General features: G+C 44.2%; 1 protein-coding gene across 1 annotated transcript in view; it reads left to right on the forward strand.

Annotated features, from left to right (window-relative positions):
* The window catches only part of nmur1a (neuromedin U receptor 1a), a 44,325-nt gene that overhangs the window by 15,622 nt on the left and 12,993 nt on the right, over window positions 1-15,710 (forward strand). The window contains exon 2 of the mRNA XM_024422834.2: window positions 990-1,896. Within this exon, the coding sequence (XP_024278602.1) occupies window positions 1,008-1,896 (889 nt within the window). The 5' untranslated portion in view covers window positions 990-1,007. The remainder of the gene's footprint in view (window positions 1-989; window positions 1,897-15,710) is intronic.

Raw genomic sequence — 15,710 nt, forward strand, 5'->3', positions numbered from 1 at the left:
GTCCTGTATGTGCTTAGAGTAATAAAAAGAAGACATTAAGCTAGCAGTGTTATTAAGTCTTATTGAAACCACTCTGTGAAAGTTTTAAGGAAACTTCTAAATAACCAAGAATTTCTGTTCTCAGTGCATTAAATTAAAACATTCAAGTAACCAGAGTAAAACGTTCTCAGAACATCCCTCCAACCTAAAAATAAACGTCCCCAGAACAGGGAAACGTACGTTCAGGGCGTGTATGGCTTCGTTCCCACAACCAATGTGAAACCAAAAACGTACGTTGAGGACGTGTATGGCTTCGTTCCCACAACCAATGTGAAACCAAAAACATACGTTCCCACAACTGCCAAGGAACCAAATGTGCTAGCTGTGTCTTTTTTTTAAATTTAAGATTAACAAAAAATTATAATTCAGTGTAATTTATGTTCATTGGGGCCTGGTTTCCCAAACTCGGTCCTGGGGGCCACATGGGTGCACATCGATTTTGTTGCCCTAGCACTACACAGCTGATTCAATTAACCAGTTCACCATCAAGTTTTGTTTGATGGAAACCAAAACATGCACCCATAGGGGGCCCAGGACTGAGTTTGGGAAACCCTGCAATACAGGACAAAGGTCAAGTTTCTCAGAAACTTTAAATCGCCCCCACTGAGCTTTAAACAGCCAGTAATTAGAGTTTAGCCACTCTCAGTTTTCACCCTGTCTGTTTCGGGAAAATCCTTATAGCAAAATGCTGGGAACATTATTCTGTTCAACATTAATAATCACACATTCAGACACTATCAACAGAGGGCAGCCATTTACGTCCACATATACTACCAACATATTCATTTGGATTTTATATCCTTTTATGATCCTGCACTTTATATTTTACTAAATAACTTTTTGCTTAGTGCAGGGACTCTAACTTGTATTATCACTACAAGAGCATGTTACAGAAAATAATATATAAATATAAATAATATAAATAAAATATAAATGTCTTGCCTCTGCAGGCTTTGTATCTCAACAGGATGACATCCAGGTACAACTGCTCCTCCGCTGACAGCTGGGACTGCCCACAGGAGGGGATGTGTGGCAACCTGACCTCTGACCTGAACGGCAGCGCGGGGCTGGTAGATGCATGCCTGACACAGGAGGAGTATCTAGAGAAGTACCTGGGCCCTCTGCGCTCCTCTGTCTTCCTCCCCATCTGCCTCACCTACCTGCTCATCTTCCTGGTGGGCGCGTTTGGCAACTTGCTAACCTGCATCGTCATCGCTCGCAACAAGGTTATGCGCACGCCCACCAACTACTACCTGTTCAGCCTTGCAGTGTCTGACCTGCTGGTGCTGCTGCTGGGCATGCCACTGGAGCTCTACGAGATGTGGCAGAACTACCCATTCCTCCTGGGCAAGGGCGGTTGCTACTTTAAGACTTTCCTGTTCGAGACGGTCTGCTTCGCCTCCATCCTCAATGTGACGGCGCTCAGCGTGGAGCGCTACATCGCTGTGGTGCACCCTCTGCGCGCCAAGTACGTGGTGACGCCCACACATGCCAAACGGGTCATTATGACCGTGTGGGGGATCTCAGTGCTATGTGCTGTGCCCAACACCAGCCTGCACGGCATCTTTACCCTGCAGTCGGCAGAAGGGGGCACCGCCAGGAAGGAAATCCCAGAGTCAGCCATCTGTACGTTGGTCAAGCCCCGCTGGATGTACAACTTGACCATCCAAGTGACCACCCTGCTTTTCTTCATGCTTCCCATGCTGACCATCAGCGCTCTCTACCTGCTCATCGGCCTGCAGCTCAAACGTGAGAAGATGCTCCAGGTGATGGAGGCTGAGACAAGCCGCAACAGCTATTGCAACATCCGCAGCCAGCAGCAGAAAGCCCGGCGACGCCAGGTCACCAAGATGCTGTGTGAGTATTGCTGCTAACTCCTCCACTCCCTCCTCCAACCCCCCCCCCTTTCCCGGCCCTCCTGACATCCACGTAAACGTATTTAATTTACGCTCATCCATGATAGCAGAGGCCATGTATCTTGAATTCATTGACCCTTGACCCATCCCAGTAGACTGTTAAGTTCAAAGGGCGACTCCTGGGTTTCTTGGGATGTCATTTATTACACAGTTGTGAGGTGTTTTTGTGATATATTTGTAAACCCGTGATAAAGCGACAAGCAGGGATGAATTGGGACCAAGACTGAGGGGGAACCACTGCTCTGATAGATTCATTCATTCATTTAGCACGGTAGTATCATTATGACAATACGTTTGTCATTCAAACTAATGTTAGGAAGGTTCTCCAACAACATTTTTATGTGCAAATTTAGTCGAATCATGACATACATTAAACAACAAAAATATAAACACAACATGTAAAGTGTTGGTCCCATGTTTCATGAGCTGAAATAAAAGATCCCAGAAATGTTCCATACGCACAAAAAGCATATTTCTCTCAAATTCTTGGAACAAATGTGTTTACATCCTTGTTCGTGAGCATTTGTCCCTTGCCATACTACCTCAATTGGCCCGACCAACCAGTGCTCCCGCACATTGGCTAACCGGGTTATCTGCATTGTGTCCCGCCACCCACCAACCCCTCTTTTTACTCTACTGCTACTCTCTGTTCATCATATATGCATAGTCACTTAAACCATATCTACATGTACATACTACCTCAATTAGCCTGACTAACCGGTGTCTGTATGTAGCTACATGTACATACTACCTCAATCAGCCTGACTAACCGGTGTCTGTATATAGCTACATGTACATACTACCTCAATCAGCCTGACTAACCGGTGTCTGTATATAGCTACATGTACATACTACCTCAATCAGCCTGACTAACAGGTGTCTGTATATAGCTACATGTACATACTACCTCAATCAGCCTGACTAACCGGTGTCTGTATATAGCTACATGTACATACTACCTCAATCAGCCTGACTAACCGGTGTCTGTATATAGCTACATGTACATACTACCTCAATCAGCCTGACTAACAGGTGTCTGTATGTAGCTACATGTACATACATACCTCAATCAGCCTGACTAACCGGTGTCTGTATGTAGCCTGACATGTACACATGTACTACCTCAATCAGCCTGACTAACCGGTGTCTGTATGTAGCTACATGTACATACTACTAACCTCAATCAGCCTGACTAACCGGTGTCTGTCTGTACATACTAGACTAACCTTGTCTGTTTCAAAAGTCTTTTTACTGTTGTTTATACTTCTTCACACACACACACACACACACACACACACACACACACACACACACACACACACACACACACACACTTTTTTTTCGCACTATTGGTTAGAGCCTGTAAGTAAGCATTTCACTGTAAGGTTATGTGGGCGAGCAGTTTGCTGATGTCAACGTTGTGACCAGAGTGCCCCATGGTGACGGTGGGGTTATGGTATGGGGCAGGCATAAGCTACAGACAATGAACACGATAGAATTTGTGTTCATTGCGCACGTGACAAAAATAATCCATCCACCTGACAGGTGTGACATTATCAAGAAGCTGATTAAACAGCATGATCATTACACAGGTGCACCTTGTGCTGGGGACAATGAAAGGCCACTCTAAAATGTGCAGTTTTGTCCCAGTACAATGCAACAAAAGCAATTGGCATGCTGACTGCATGCTGACTGCAATGTCCACCAGAGCTGTTGCCAGATAATTGAATGTTCAATTATCTACCATAAGTTGCCTCCAACGTCGTTTCAGAGAATTTGGCAGTACCTCCAACCTGCCTCACAACCGCAGACCATGTGTATGGCGTAATGTGGGTGAGCAGTTTGCTGATGTCAACGTTGTGAACAGAGTGCCCCATGGTGATAGTGGGGTTATGGTATGGGGAAGGCATAAGCTACAGACAATGAACACAATATAATTTTATTGATACACAGTTTAGATGCACAAAAATACTGTGAGGCCCATTGTGAGGCCCATTTTTTAAGGTATCTGTGACCAACAGATGCATATCTGTATTCCCAGTCATGTGAAATCCGTAGATTAGGGCCTAATGAATATATTTCAATTGACTGATTTCCTCAAAATGAACTGTAACTCAGTAAAATCTTTGAAATTGTTGCATGTTGCATTTAGATTTTTGTTCAGTGTACTTTACAGCTGTGTTGATATTACAAAAATTTGATAATGAGGATGAAGATGATGAAGACGAGGATGAAGATGATACGGGGGATGATGAGGAGGAAGATGATGACGACATGGAGAAGGATGATGAGGATGATGATGACAAGGAGGAGGATGAGCATGATGAGGATGATGAGTATGGTGAACAGTAAATGCACGCCATAAAGCTCTAAACTTTGTCCCTTTCAGCCAATTTATGTGAACTCAGTGTGGTTTGCTGAATTTTTGTGTGCAGTGTGAACACTCCAAAGGAACTCAGACCCATCCAAAGAGCCCCCTGAAGTGAACCGAACTGAGACCATCTCCAGAGGTGGTGTGAGTTTGGTTCGCTTGAATTCCGCAGTTTTGTTCCATTTTTTTGCAGGACAATGTGAACGCAAAGCGGCTATTTAATTTAATTTAATTTATTTCACCTTCATTTAACCAGGTAGGCCAGATCACCTTCATTTAACCAGGTAGGCCAGATCACCTTCATTTAACCAGGTAGGCCAGATCACCTTCATTTAACCAGGTAGGCCAGATCACCTTCATTTAACCAGGTAGGCCAGATCACCTTCATTTAACCAGGTAGGCCAGATCACCTTTATTTAACCAGGTAGGCCAGATCACCTTTATTTAACCAGGTAGGCCAGATCACCTTTATTTAACCAGGTAGGCCAGTTGAGAACAAGTTCTCATTTACAACTGCGCCCTGGCCAAGATAAAGCAAAGCAGTGCGACAAAAACAACAACACAGAGTTACACATAAACAAACGTACAGTCAATAATAACGCAATAGAAAAAAAATCTATGTACAGTGTGTGCAAATGTAGAAGAGTAGGGAGGTAGGCAATAAAAAGGCCCTAGAGGAGAAAATGATTACAATTTAGCTGTCACGCCCTGGTCTTAGTATTTTGTGTTTATATATTTATTTGGTCAGGCCAGGGTGTGACATGGGTTTATTTTGTGTTGTGTTTTTGTATTGGGGTTTTAGTAGGTATTGGGATTGTGGCTGAGTAGGGTTGTCTAGTAAAGTCTATGGCTGCCTGAGGCGGTTCTCAATCAGAGTCAGGTGATTATCGTTGTCTCTGATTGGGAACCATATTTAGGTAGCCCGGGTTTCACTGTGTGTTTGTGGGTGATTGTTCATGTCTCTGTGTGTGTGTGTGTGTGTGTGTGTGTGTGTGTGTGTGTGTGTGTGTGTGTGTGTGTGTGTGTGTGTGTGTGTGTGCGTGCGTGCGTGCGTGCGTGCGTGCGTGCGTGCGTGCGTGCGTGCGTGCGTGCGTGCGTGCGTGCGTGCGTGCGTGCGTGCGTGCGTGCGTGCGTGCGTGCGTGCGTGCGTGCGTGCGTGCACAAGATAGACTGTTTAGGTTTTGTTTGTTTTTTTCTTCATCATTAAACATGTATCTAACTTACCACGCTGCATTTTGGTCCGACTCTCTTTCAACGGAAGAAAGCTGTAACATTAGCATTAATACTGGGGTGATAGATGTGCATATGATGATGTGCAAGTAGAGATACTGGGGTGCAAAAGAGCAAGCGGGTAAGTAATAATATGGGGATGGGTGTGCTGTTTACAGATTGGCTATGTACAGGTACAGTGATCGGTAAGGTGCTCTGACAGCTTATGTTTAAAGTTAGAGCGGGAGATATAAGACTCCAGGTTCAGCGATAATTTTTTATTTATTTTTTATTTTTTATTTAAAAAAAAAAAAAAAAAATCAATTCGTTCCAGTCATTGGCAGCAGAGAACTGGAAGGAAAGGCGGCCAAATGAGGAGTTGGCTTTGGGGGTGACCAGCGCAATATACCTGCTGGAGCACGTGCTACGGGTGGGTGCTGCTATGGTGACTGGTGAGCTGAGATAAGGTGGGGCTTTAACCAGCAAAGACTTATAGATGACCTGGAACGAATGGCACTGTATATCCAGTTTGCTGAGTAGAGTGTTGGGGTCTATTTTGTAAATGACATTGCCAAAGTCAAGGATCGGTAGGATAGTCAGTTTTACGAGGGTATGTTTGGTGGCATGAGTGAAGGAACCTTTGTTGCGAAATAGGAAGCCGATTCTAGATTTAATTTTGGATTGGAAATGCTTAATGTGAGTCTGGAATGAGAGTTTACAGTCTAACCAGACACCTAGGTATTTGTATTGGTCCACATATTCTAGGTCAGAACCGTCCAGAGTAGTGATGCTAGGTGGGTGGGAGAGTGCAGGCAACAATCGGTTGAAGAGCATGCACTTAGTTTTACTAGCATTTAAAAGCAGTTGGAGGCCACGGAAGTAGTGTACGGCATTGAAGCTCGTTTGGAGGTTTGTTAGCACAGTGTCCAAAGAAGGGCCAGATTATTCCAGAATGGTGTCAACTGTGTAGAGGTGGATCACAAGACTACTGTAACCCTGTTTCCCCTGACATAACCCCTCACACTAGACTACTGACATAAACCCTCAAACTAGACTACTGACATAACCCCTCACACTAGACTACTGACATAAACCCTCACACTAGACTACTGACATAACCCCTCACACTAGACTACTGACATAACCCCTCACACTAGACTACTGACAACCCCTCACACTAGACTACTGACATAACCCCTCACACTAGACTACTGACATAACCCCTCACACTAGACTACTGACATAACCCCTCACACTAGACTACTGACATAACCCCTCACACTAGACTACTGACATAACCCCTCACACTAGACTACTGACATAAACCCCTCACACTAGACTACTGACATAAACCCCTCACACTAGACTACTGACATAACCCCTCACACTAGACTACTGACATAAACCCCTCACACTAGACTACTGACATAACCCCTCACACTAGACTACTGACATAACCCCTCACACTAGACTACTGACATAACCCCTCACACTAGACTACTGACATAAACCCCTCACACTAGACTACTGACATAAACCCCTCACACTAGACTACTGACATAAACCCCTCACACTAGACTACTGACATAAACCCCTCACACTAGACTACTGACATAAACCCCTCACACTAGACTACTGACATAAACCCCTCACACTAGACTACTGACATAAACCCCTCACACTAGACTACTGACATAAACCCCTCACACTAGACTACTGACATAAACCCCTCACACTAGACCACTGACATAAACCCCTCACACTAGACCACTGACATAAACCCCTCACACTCGACCACTGACACAACCCCTCACACTAGACCACTGACACAACCCCTCACACTCGACCACTGACACAACCCCTCACACTCGACCACTGACACAACCCCTCACACTAGACCACTGACACAACCCCTCACACTAGACCACTGACACAACCCCTCACACTAGACCACTGACACAACCCCTCACACTAGACCACTGACACAACCCCTCACACTAGACCACTGACACAACCCCTCACACTAGACCACTGACACAACCCCTCACACTAGACCACTGACACAACCCCTCACACTAGACCACTGACACAACCCCTCACACTCGACCACTGACACAACCCCTCACACTCGACCACTGACACAACCCCTCACACTCGACCACTGACACAACCCCTCACACTAGACCACTGACACAACCCCTCACACTAGACCACTGACACAACCCCTCACACTAGACCACTGACACAACCCCTCACACTAGACCACTGACACAACCCCTCACACTCGACCACTGACACAACCCCTCACACTCGACCACTGACACAACCCCTCACACTCGACCACTGACACAACCCCTCACACTCGACCACTGACACAACCCCTCACACTCGACCACTGACACAACCCCTCACACTCGACCACTGACACAACCCCTCACACTAGACCACTGACACAACCCCTCACACTCGACCACTGACACAACCCCTCACACTCGACCACTGACACAACCCCTCACACTCGACCACTGACACAACCCCTCACACTAGACCACTGACACAACCCCTCACACTAGACCACTGACACAACCCCTCACACTCGACCACTGACACAACCCCTCACACTAGACCACTGACACAACCCCTCACACTAGACCACTGACACAACCCCTCACACTAGACCACTGACACAACCCCTCACACTAGACCACTGACACAACCCCTCACACTAGACCACTGACACAACCCCTCACACTAGACCACTGACACAACCCCTCACACTAGACCACTGACACAACCCCTCACACTAGACCACTGACACAACCCCTCACACTAGACCACTGACACAACCCCTCACACTAGACCACTGACACAACCCCTCACACTAGACCACTGACATAAACCCCTCACACTAGACCACTGACACAACCCCTCACACTAGACCACTGACACAACCCCTCACACTAGACTACTGACACAACCCCTCACACTAGACTACTGCAACACCGTTTTCCCTGACATAACCCCTCACATTGGATATTGATTAGCGATTGTCAAGGACACACAGAAATTCCAAAATGTGGAGTTTTTTTTTAGTTCAGATTATTTGTTTCCAATATGTGAACTATAGGCTAAGAGAGCTTCATTGGTTGTTTATTGATTGTGGGGGTTGGATAGTGTGAGAAGACAACATCACAACATGGGGTACAAAATCTATTCTAGCTCTTAAAGGGACAGCAGCATATATTGGGTGGACAATTTTCAATTACAGCATTATTTAATCTGCAGTTATTCTATTGCTATTTATTAAGTTAATCAAACAGTTAATTGTTAATAGTATCTTCTGATTACCATTATTTATGTCTCATATTTTAACTAAATGCAATCTATTAGCTTCTCAAATGGATGTAGGTATATCTACAGTAGCTGTCCGATAACACATTCTGATTGGTTCTGTATTTGTTTTTATTATGGATCCCCATTAGCTGCTGCCAAAGCAGGATTAAGCCAGTTTAAACCATTTTGAAAGATTACAATACATTCACAGATTTCACAACACACTGTGTGCCACCAGCCCCCTACTCCACCACTACCACATATCTACAACACACTGTGTTCCCTCAGGCCCCTACTCCACCACTACCACATATCTACAACACACTGTGTGTCCTCAGGCCCCTACTCCACCACTACCACAGATCTACAACACACTGTGTGTCCTCAGGCCCCTACTCCACCACTACCACATATCTACAACACACTGTGTGTCCTCAGGCCCCTACTCCACCACTACCACATATCTACAACACACTGTGTGTCCTCAGGCCCCTACTCCACCACTACCACATATCTACAACACACTGTGTGTCCTCAGGCCCCTACTCCACCACTACCACATATCTACAACACACTGTGTCCTCAGGCCCCTACTCCACCACTACCACATATCTACAACACACTGTGTGTCCTCAGGCCCCTACTCCACCACTACCACATATCTACAACACACTGTGTGTCCTCAGGCCCCTACTCCACCACTACCACATATCTACAACACACTGTGTGTCCTCAGGCCCCTACTCCACCACTACCACATATCTACAACACACTGTGTGTCCTCAGGCCCCTACTCCACCACTACCACATATCTACAACACACTGTGTGTCCTCAGGCCCCTACTCCACCACTACCACATATCTACAACACACTGTGTGCCACCAGTCCCTTACTCCACCACTACCACATATCTACAACACACTGTGTGCCACCAGTCCCTTACTCCACCACTACCACATATCTACAACACACTGTGTGCCCTCAGGCCCCTACTCCACCACTACCACATATCTACAACACACTGTGTGTCCTCAGGCCCCTACTCCACCACTACCACATATCTACAACACACTGTGTGCCACCAGTCCCTTACTCCACCACTACCACATATCTACAACACACTGTGTGCCCTCAGGCCCCTACTCCACCACTACCACATATCTACAACACACTGTGTGTCCTCAGGCCCCTACTCCACCACTACCACATATCTACAACACACTGTGTGCCACCAGTCCCTTACTCCACCACTACCACATATCTACAACACACTGTGTGCCACCAGTCCCTTACTCCACCACTACCACATATCTACAACACACTGTGTGTCCTCAGGCCCCTACTCCACCACTACCACATATCTACAACACACTGTGTGTCCTCAGGCCCCTACTCCACCACTACCACATATCTACAACACACTGTGTGCCCTCAGGCCCCTACTCCACCACTACCACATATCTACAACACACTGTGTGCCACCAGTCCCTTACTCCACCACTACCACATATCTACAACACACTGTGTGCCACCAGCCCCCTACTGGCTTGTCCTGCACTTTGTAAAAACCCAGAATGCATTTAGGAAAAAGATCTTGGTTGCGTTGTAAACATAGCAATGTGAATGCAAAGAGGACTCGGACCACATATTAGGTCAAGTGAACTGGCAAAAGAGAGTTGAGTCCTCATTCAAAAGCAGTATGAATGCAAAGACAACTGAGATTTTACGCTCTTTTATTTTTATTTTTACACCAAATGTCCCGTTTAAATAGGACTAAGATTGTTTCTTTTAAAGACTATATGAAAACACCTCAAACACGGGGAATCTTTTCAACCATTATCTGCTCCGTGTTTACTATAAAAAACACGGAGCAGAGATTTCAGTGGCACCAGGGGTGCTGTATATTTGTGTGTGTAATGTGGATTAAATTCAAATAGGTGGGGGAGGGGGGGGGTTATGGTGCTCCTAGGAACGTTCCAGAAAGAACTCTGAACAAATAGGGATTTTTTTTTTAGACAAATCTAATGGAAAATGTTGTTAGTGATTGATGTCTTAAAGCGCAAGTTTGGAGGAAATCTCACAGCCAATTTACATCTTTGCGTACGCACAGTACAAAACAGCTACAGGACTCCTCATCTTAAACAGTGCATTGTTATCACCCAATGAGCTACCAGTGGATCTAGAAAACCTCTGTTTACGACCGATATCGGATCTTTCAATCACACTCACAACCCTGGTAAAAGATGCCGTGGACGCGGCCTTGTCTCCCATCGTTACCACCCTGGCTGGAATGCAAACTACAATACAGGAGGAAGGTATGAAAGTAACAGAGTTGGAGATGGGCTTGTCTGGTTGCAGTGACCGAATAGTTAGAAAACGGCTATGAAACTCTAAAAACAGAAAATAAACTATTGACAGAGAGAGTGGACATGGTGGAGAATTATTCTCACCTCTCAAACATAAGGATTATTGCAAATATACCAGAAGGATCCAGTTAAGTTAATCACCCGTTTTTCGAGGAGGTCCTGGGTAAAAAAAAATATTCTACACTCCTTTGGCCTTGGAACGGGCTCACCGCCTAGGCCGTGAATTCACTGGAATAGGCAGAGAGATCTCCAATACACGACCCTTCGTTGTATGTTTTGGTGACTTTCAAGATAAGGAGCGCTTCATGCAGAAAGGGAGAGAACATACAGTACCTTCAGAAAGTACCCCTTGACTTTTTCCACATTTTGTTACATTACAGCTGACATTACGCTGACTGCGAACCAGGCCTAATCGCCCAACATCAGTGTCCGACCTCACGAATGCTCGTGGCTGAATGGAAGCAAGTCCCCCTGCAGCAATGTTCCAACATCTAGTGGAAAGCCTTCCCAGAAGTCTGTTATAGCAGCAAAGGGTGGACCAACTCCATATTAATGCCCATGATTTTGGAATGAGATGTTTGATGAGAAGGTGTGGTCAGGATGAGAAGGTGTGGTCAGGATGAGAAGGTGTGGTCAGGATGAGAAGGTGTGGTCAGGATGAGAAGGTGTGGTCAGGATGAGAAGGTGTGGTCAGGATGAGAAGGTGTGGTCAGGATGAGCAGGTGTGGTCACGATGAGCAGGTGTAGTCATGTAGTGTCGTTAAAAAACCAACTTACTGGCTGCTCTTACCCTAGCCGAAAAATCCTAAAGGATTCCAATAATTCAAAATCCTATCAAATCCTATCAGATTTTGGAACCTATCCTATAGGACAGGCCTGGGCAACTCCAGTCCTCGGGGGCTTGATTGGTGTCACAGTTTTGTCCCAGCCCCAGCGAACACACCTGACTTCAATAGTCAACTAATCATGATCTTCGTTTTAAAATGCAATTACTTTAAATCAGGTGTGTTTAGTAGGGAAGGAGAAAAAGTGTGACACCAATCAGGCTGGAGTTTCCCAGGCTTATGACTACAATATCACTGGTTCCAAAATCTGATAGAATTTTTCTATTGGATTCTTATATTGGAATCCATTACAATTCTATAAAATTAAAACCTATTGGATATAATTCCATAGGAGTCCAATAGGACTGGTTCCAAAATTAACTTGCATCTTTGAATCGATCTCATATTTTGATGGTGAGTTGAAGTTGAGAACCTCAGGGAATTATGTGGTAGCTTTTCCAGTCATCTGGTGATTCTCAGTAACTATACTGTTCTCTTTGAAGTAGAAAGAATAATCAATGTAAGGTTAAATATTAGACATGTGTAAGCAGAATGAAGGCTGAAGCCCATGTGAGTGTACAAAAGCTAGATCAACATCGAATTGACCATTGGATGTAAAAAACAGAACGTAAGCAGAATCTGTGTAGATGAGGCAAGGTAAACTAACAAGATGTGACTGCTCTGGGCCATATTGGCGGCAGGGTAGCCTAGTGGTTAGAGTGTTGGACTAGCAACTGGAAGGTTGCAAGTTCAAACCCCCAAGCTGACAAAGTACGAAATCTGTCGTTCTTCCCCTGAACAGGCAGTTATATAGCCTGTTATATAACCCACTGTTCCTAGGCTGTCATTGAAAATAATAATTTGTTCTTAACTGACTTGCCTAGTTAAATAAAGGTAAAATAAATATCTGATCTTGTGAAGGCTACTTGGACACGCATATGAGTAATCATACATAGACAACCTCCTTGTAAAGACCTTTGGACAGGGACATTTGCTAAGTCATGCTACCAATAGAATCTATGCCCCAAAGAATGGACATTCTGGATATATATTGACAGAATTAATCGAACAAAAGGACCATTTGTGATGTTTATGGGACATATTGGAGTGCCAATAAAAGAAGCTTGTCAAAGGTAAGGCATGAATTATATTTAAATTTCTGTGTTTTGTGTCGCGCCTGCAGGGTTGAAATATGCTTATCTCTCTTTGTTTACGGAGGTGCTGTCCTCAGATAATAGCATTGTTTGCTTTTTCCGAAAAGCCTTTTTGAAATCTGACATGTCGGCTGGATTCACAACAAGTGTAGCTTTAATTTGCTATCTTACATGTGTAATTTAATGAAAGTTTGATTTTTATAGTAATTTATTTGAATTTGGCGCTCTGAATTTTCCCTGGCTTTTGGCCAGGTGGGACGTTAGCGTCCCACATATCCCAGAGAGGTTATTAATCTTGATTGCAGTTTAACATACATGTTTAGGTTTCTGTGTGGTATTTAGCTGAGAGATTGTCCAATAAAGATGTATTTTTCCAATTGTAAATGTTGGAGTGCTCTCTGTATAGTAGTTGCTGGCCTCACACCTATATATGGATTTGAGTCAAACTATCACTTAAATAACAGCCAACCCTTGTCACTGTTGATATCTTATGGCGGGTTGTGATTCGTCAAAGTTAAATAACAATGCAAATGATTTGTTCCCTTTTACATTTCGCCAGCCTCACGAAACTTCCACCCGACGTTCCAGAAGTTCAGATGACAGTCTTCAGCAAATTCTTCTTCTAACCACTGATTTGAAAATTATTATCAGATTCAGTGTGGCCTTTGTGTTAGTTTAACCAGCGCATACACCCCAAACGTTTGTCCCCGCTCAATTGATTTCAAATTGATATTGATATGAGTGATTAACAAAATAGTGTTGCGTTTAACCTTTTTTCGTTTTGACCCTCCCTAAACACTTGAAAAAAACTAAAAAACAAGTGACCCTCCCCTATAGCCAAAATAATAATTAAACAAAGTGGATAGCAGAGAACATGTCTACCATTTACCCTCACTCTTAGGACAGACAGTTTAAGAAATGGTTCTCAGTTTTTGTAGCCTAACCACAGCCAGAAAGTTGTGGATTCCCAAACCAGTGTGGACAAGGGTGAATAGATCTCCATTATAATAAAATAACTGCATGAATCTATCATCTTAATTCTGGGTCAGAGAAAAAGAAATGTATTTTTATATAATCGCTCTTCATTCAATTCTACGTCATTTAACCTTGACTAGAGACAAGCAGAATATTTTATAATAGCACAACAGAGTATGACAATGAATGAGCTGCATGCTGCAGCACCAGAGACTTTTTGATTTCTATACAGGCTATTGTTAAAAAAAGAGGATAGTCTAAGTTTGGAACCGTGGTAGATATGTGGTAGTGGTGTATGGGCCTGAGTGTGTGTTGTAAATTCTGTAATGAATGTATTGTAATGTTTTTAAAATTGTATAACTGCCTTAATTTTGCAGAAGATCGTAGCTTCTGCCTTGGCAGGAACTAAAGGTTAATCCATAATAAAACCCAGGAAGAATAGCTGCTGCCTTGGCAGGAACTAATGGAGATCCATAATAAAACCCAGGAAGAATAGCTGCTGCCTTGGCAGGAACTAATGGAGATCCATAATAAAACCCAGGAAGAATAGCTGCTGCCTTGGCAGGAACTAATGGAGATCCATAATAAAACCCAGGAAGAATAGCTGCTGCCTTGGCAGGAACTAATGGAGATCCATAATAAAACCCACAAAGAGTAGCTGCTGCCTTGGCAGGAACTAATGGAGATCCATAATAAAACCCAGGAAGAATAGCTGCTGCCTTGGCAGGAACTTTTTATTTGATTTTTTTATTTCACCTTTATTTAACCAGGTAGCGACCTGACCAAGATACAGCAAAGCAGTTCGACACATACAACAACACAGAGTTACACATGGAGTAAAACAAACATACAGTCAATAATACAGTAGAAAAATAAGTCTATGTACAATGTGAGCAAATGAGGTGAGATAAGGGAGGTAAAGGCAAAAAAGGCCATGGTGGCGAAGTAAATACAATATAGCAAGTAAAACACTGGAATGGTTGATTTGCAGTGGAAGAATGTGCAGAGTAGAGATAGAAATAATGGGGTGCAAAGGAGCAAAATAAATAAATACAGTAGCGGGAGAGGTAGTTGTTTGGGCTAAATTATAAATGAGCTATGTACAGGTGCAGTAATCTGTGAGCTGCTCTGACAGCTGGTGCTTAAAGCTAGTGAGGGATAAGTGTTTCCAGTTTCAGAGATTTTTGTAGTTCGTTCCAGTCATTGGCAGCAGAGAACTGGAAGGAGAGGCAGCCAAAGAAATAATTGGTTTTGGGGGTGACCAGAGAGATATACCTGCTGGAGCGCATGCTACAGGTGGGTGATGCTATGGTGACCAGCGAGCTGAGATAAGGGAGGACTTTACCTAGCAGGGTCTTGTAGATGTCCTGGAGCCAGTGGGTTTGGCGACGAGTATGAAGCAAGGGCCAGCTAACGAGAGCATACAGGTCACAGTGGTGGGTAGTATGTGGGGCTTTGGTGACAAAACGGATGGCACTGTGATAGACTGCATCCAATTTATTGAGTAAGGTATTGGAGGCTA

This window comes from Oncorhynchus tshawytscha, linkage group LG06 (genome assembly GCF_018296145.1).
Source record: "Oncorhynchus tshawytscha isolate Ot180627B linkage group LG06, Otsh_v2.0, whole genome shotgun sequence".
Lineage (NCBI taxonomy): Eukaryota > Metazoa > Chordata > Actinopteri > Salmoniformes > Salmonidae > Oncorhynchus > Oncorhynchus tshawytscha.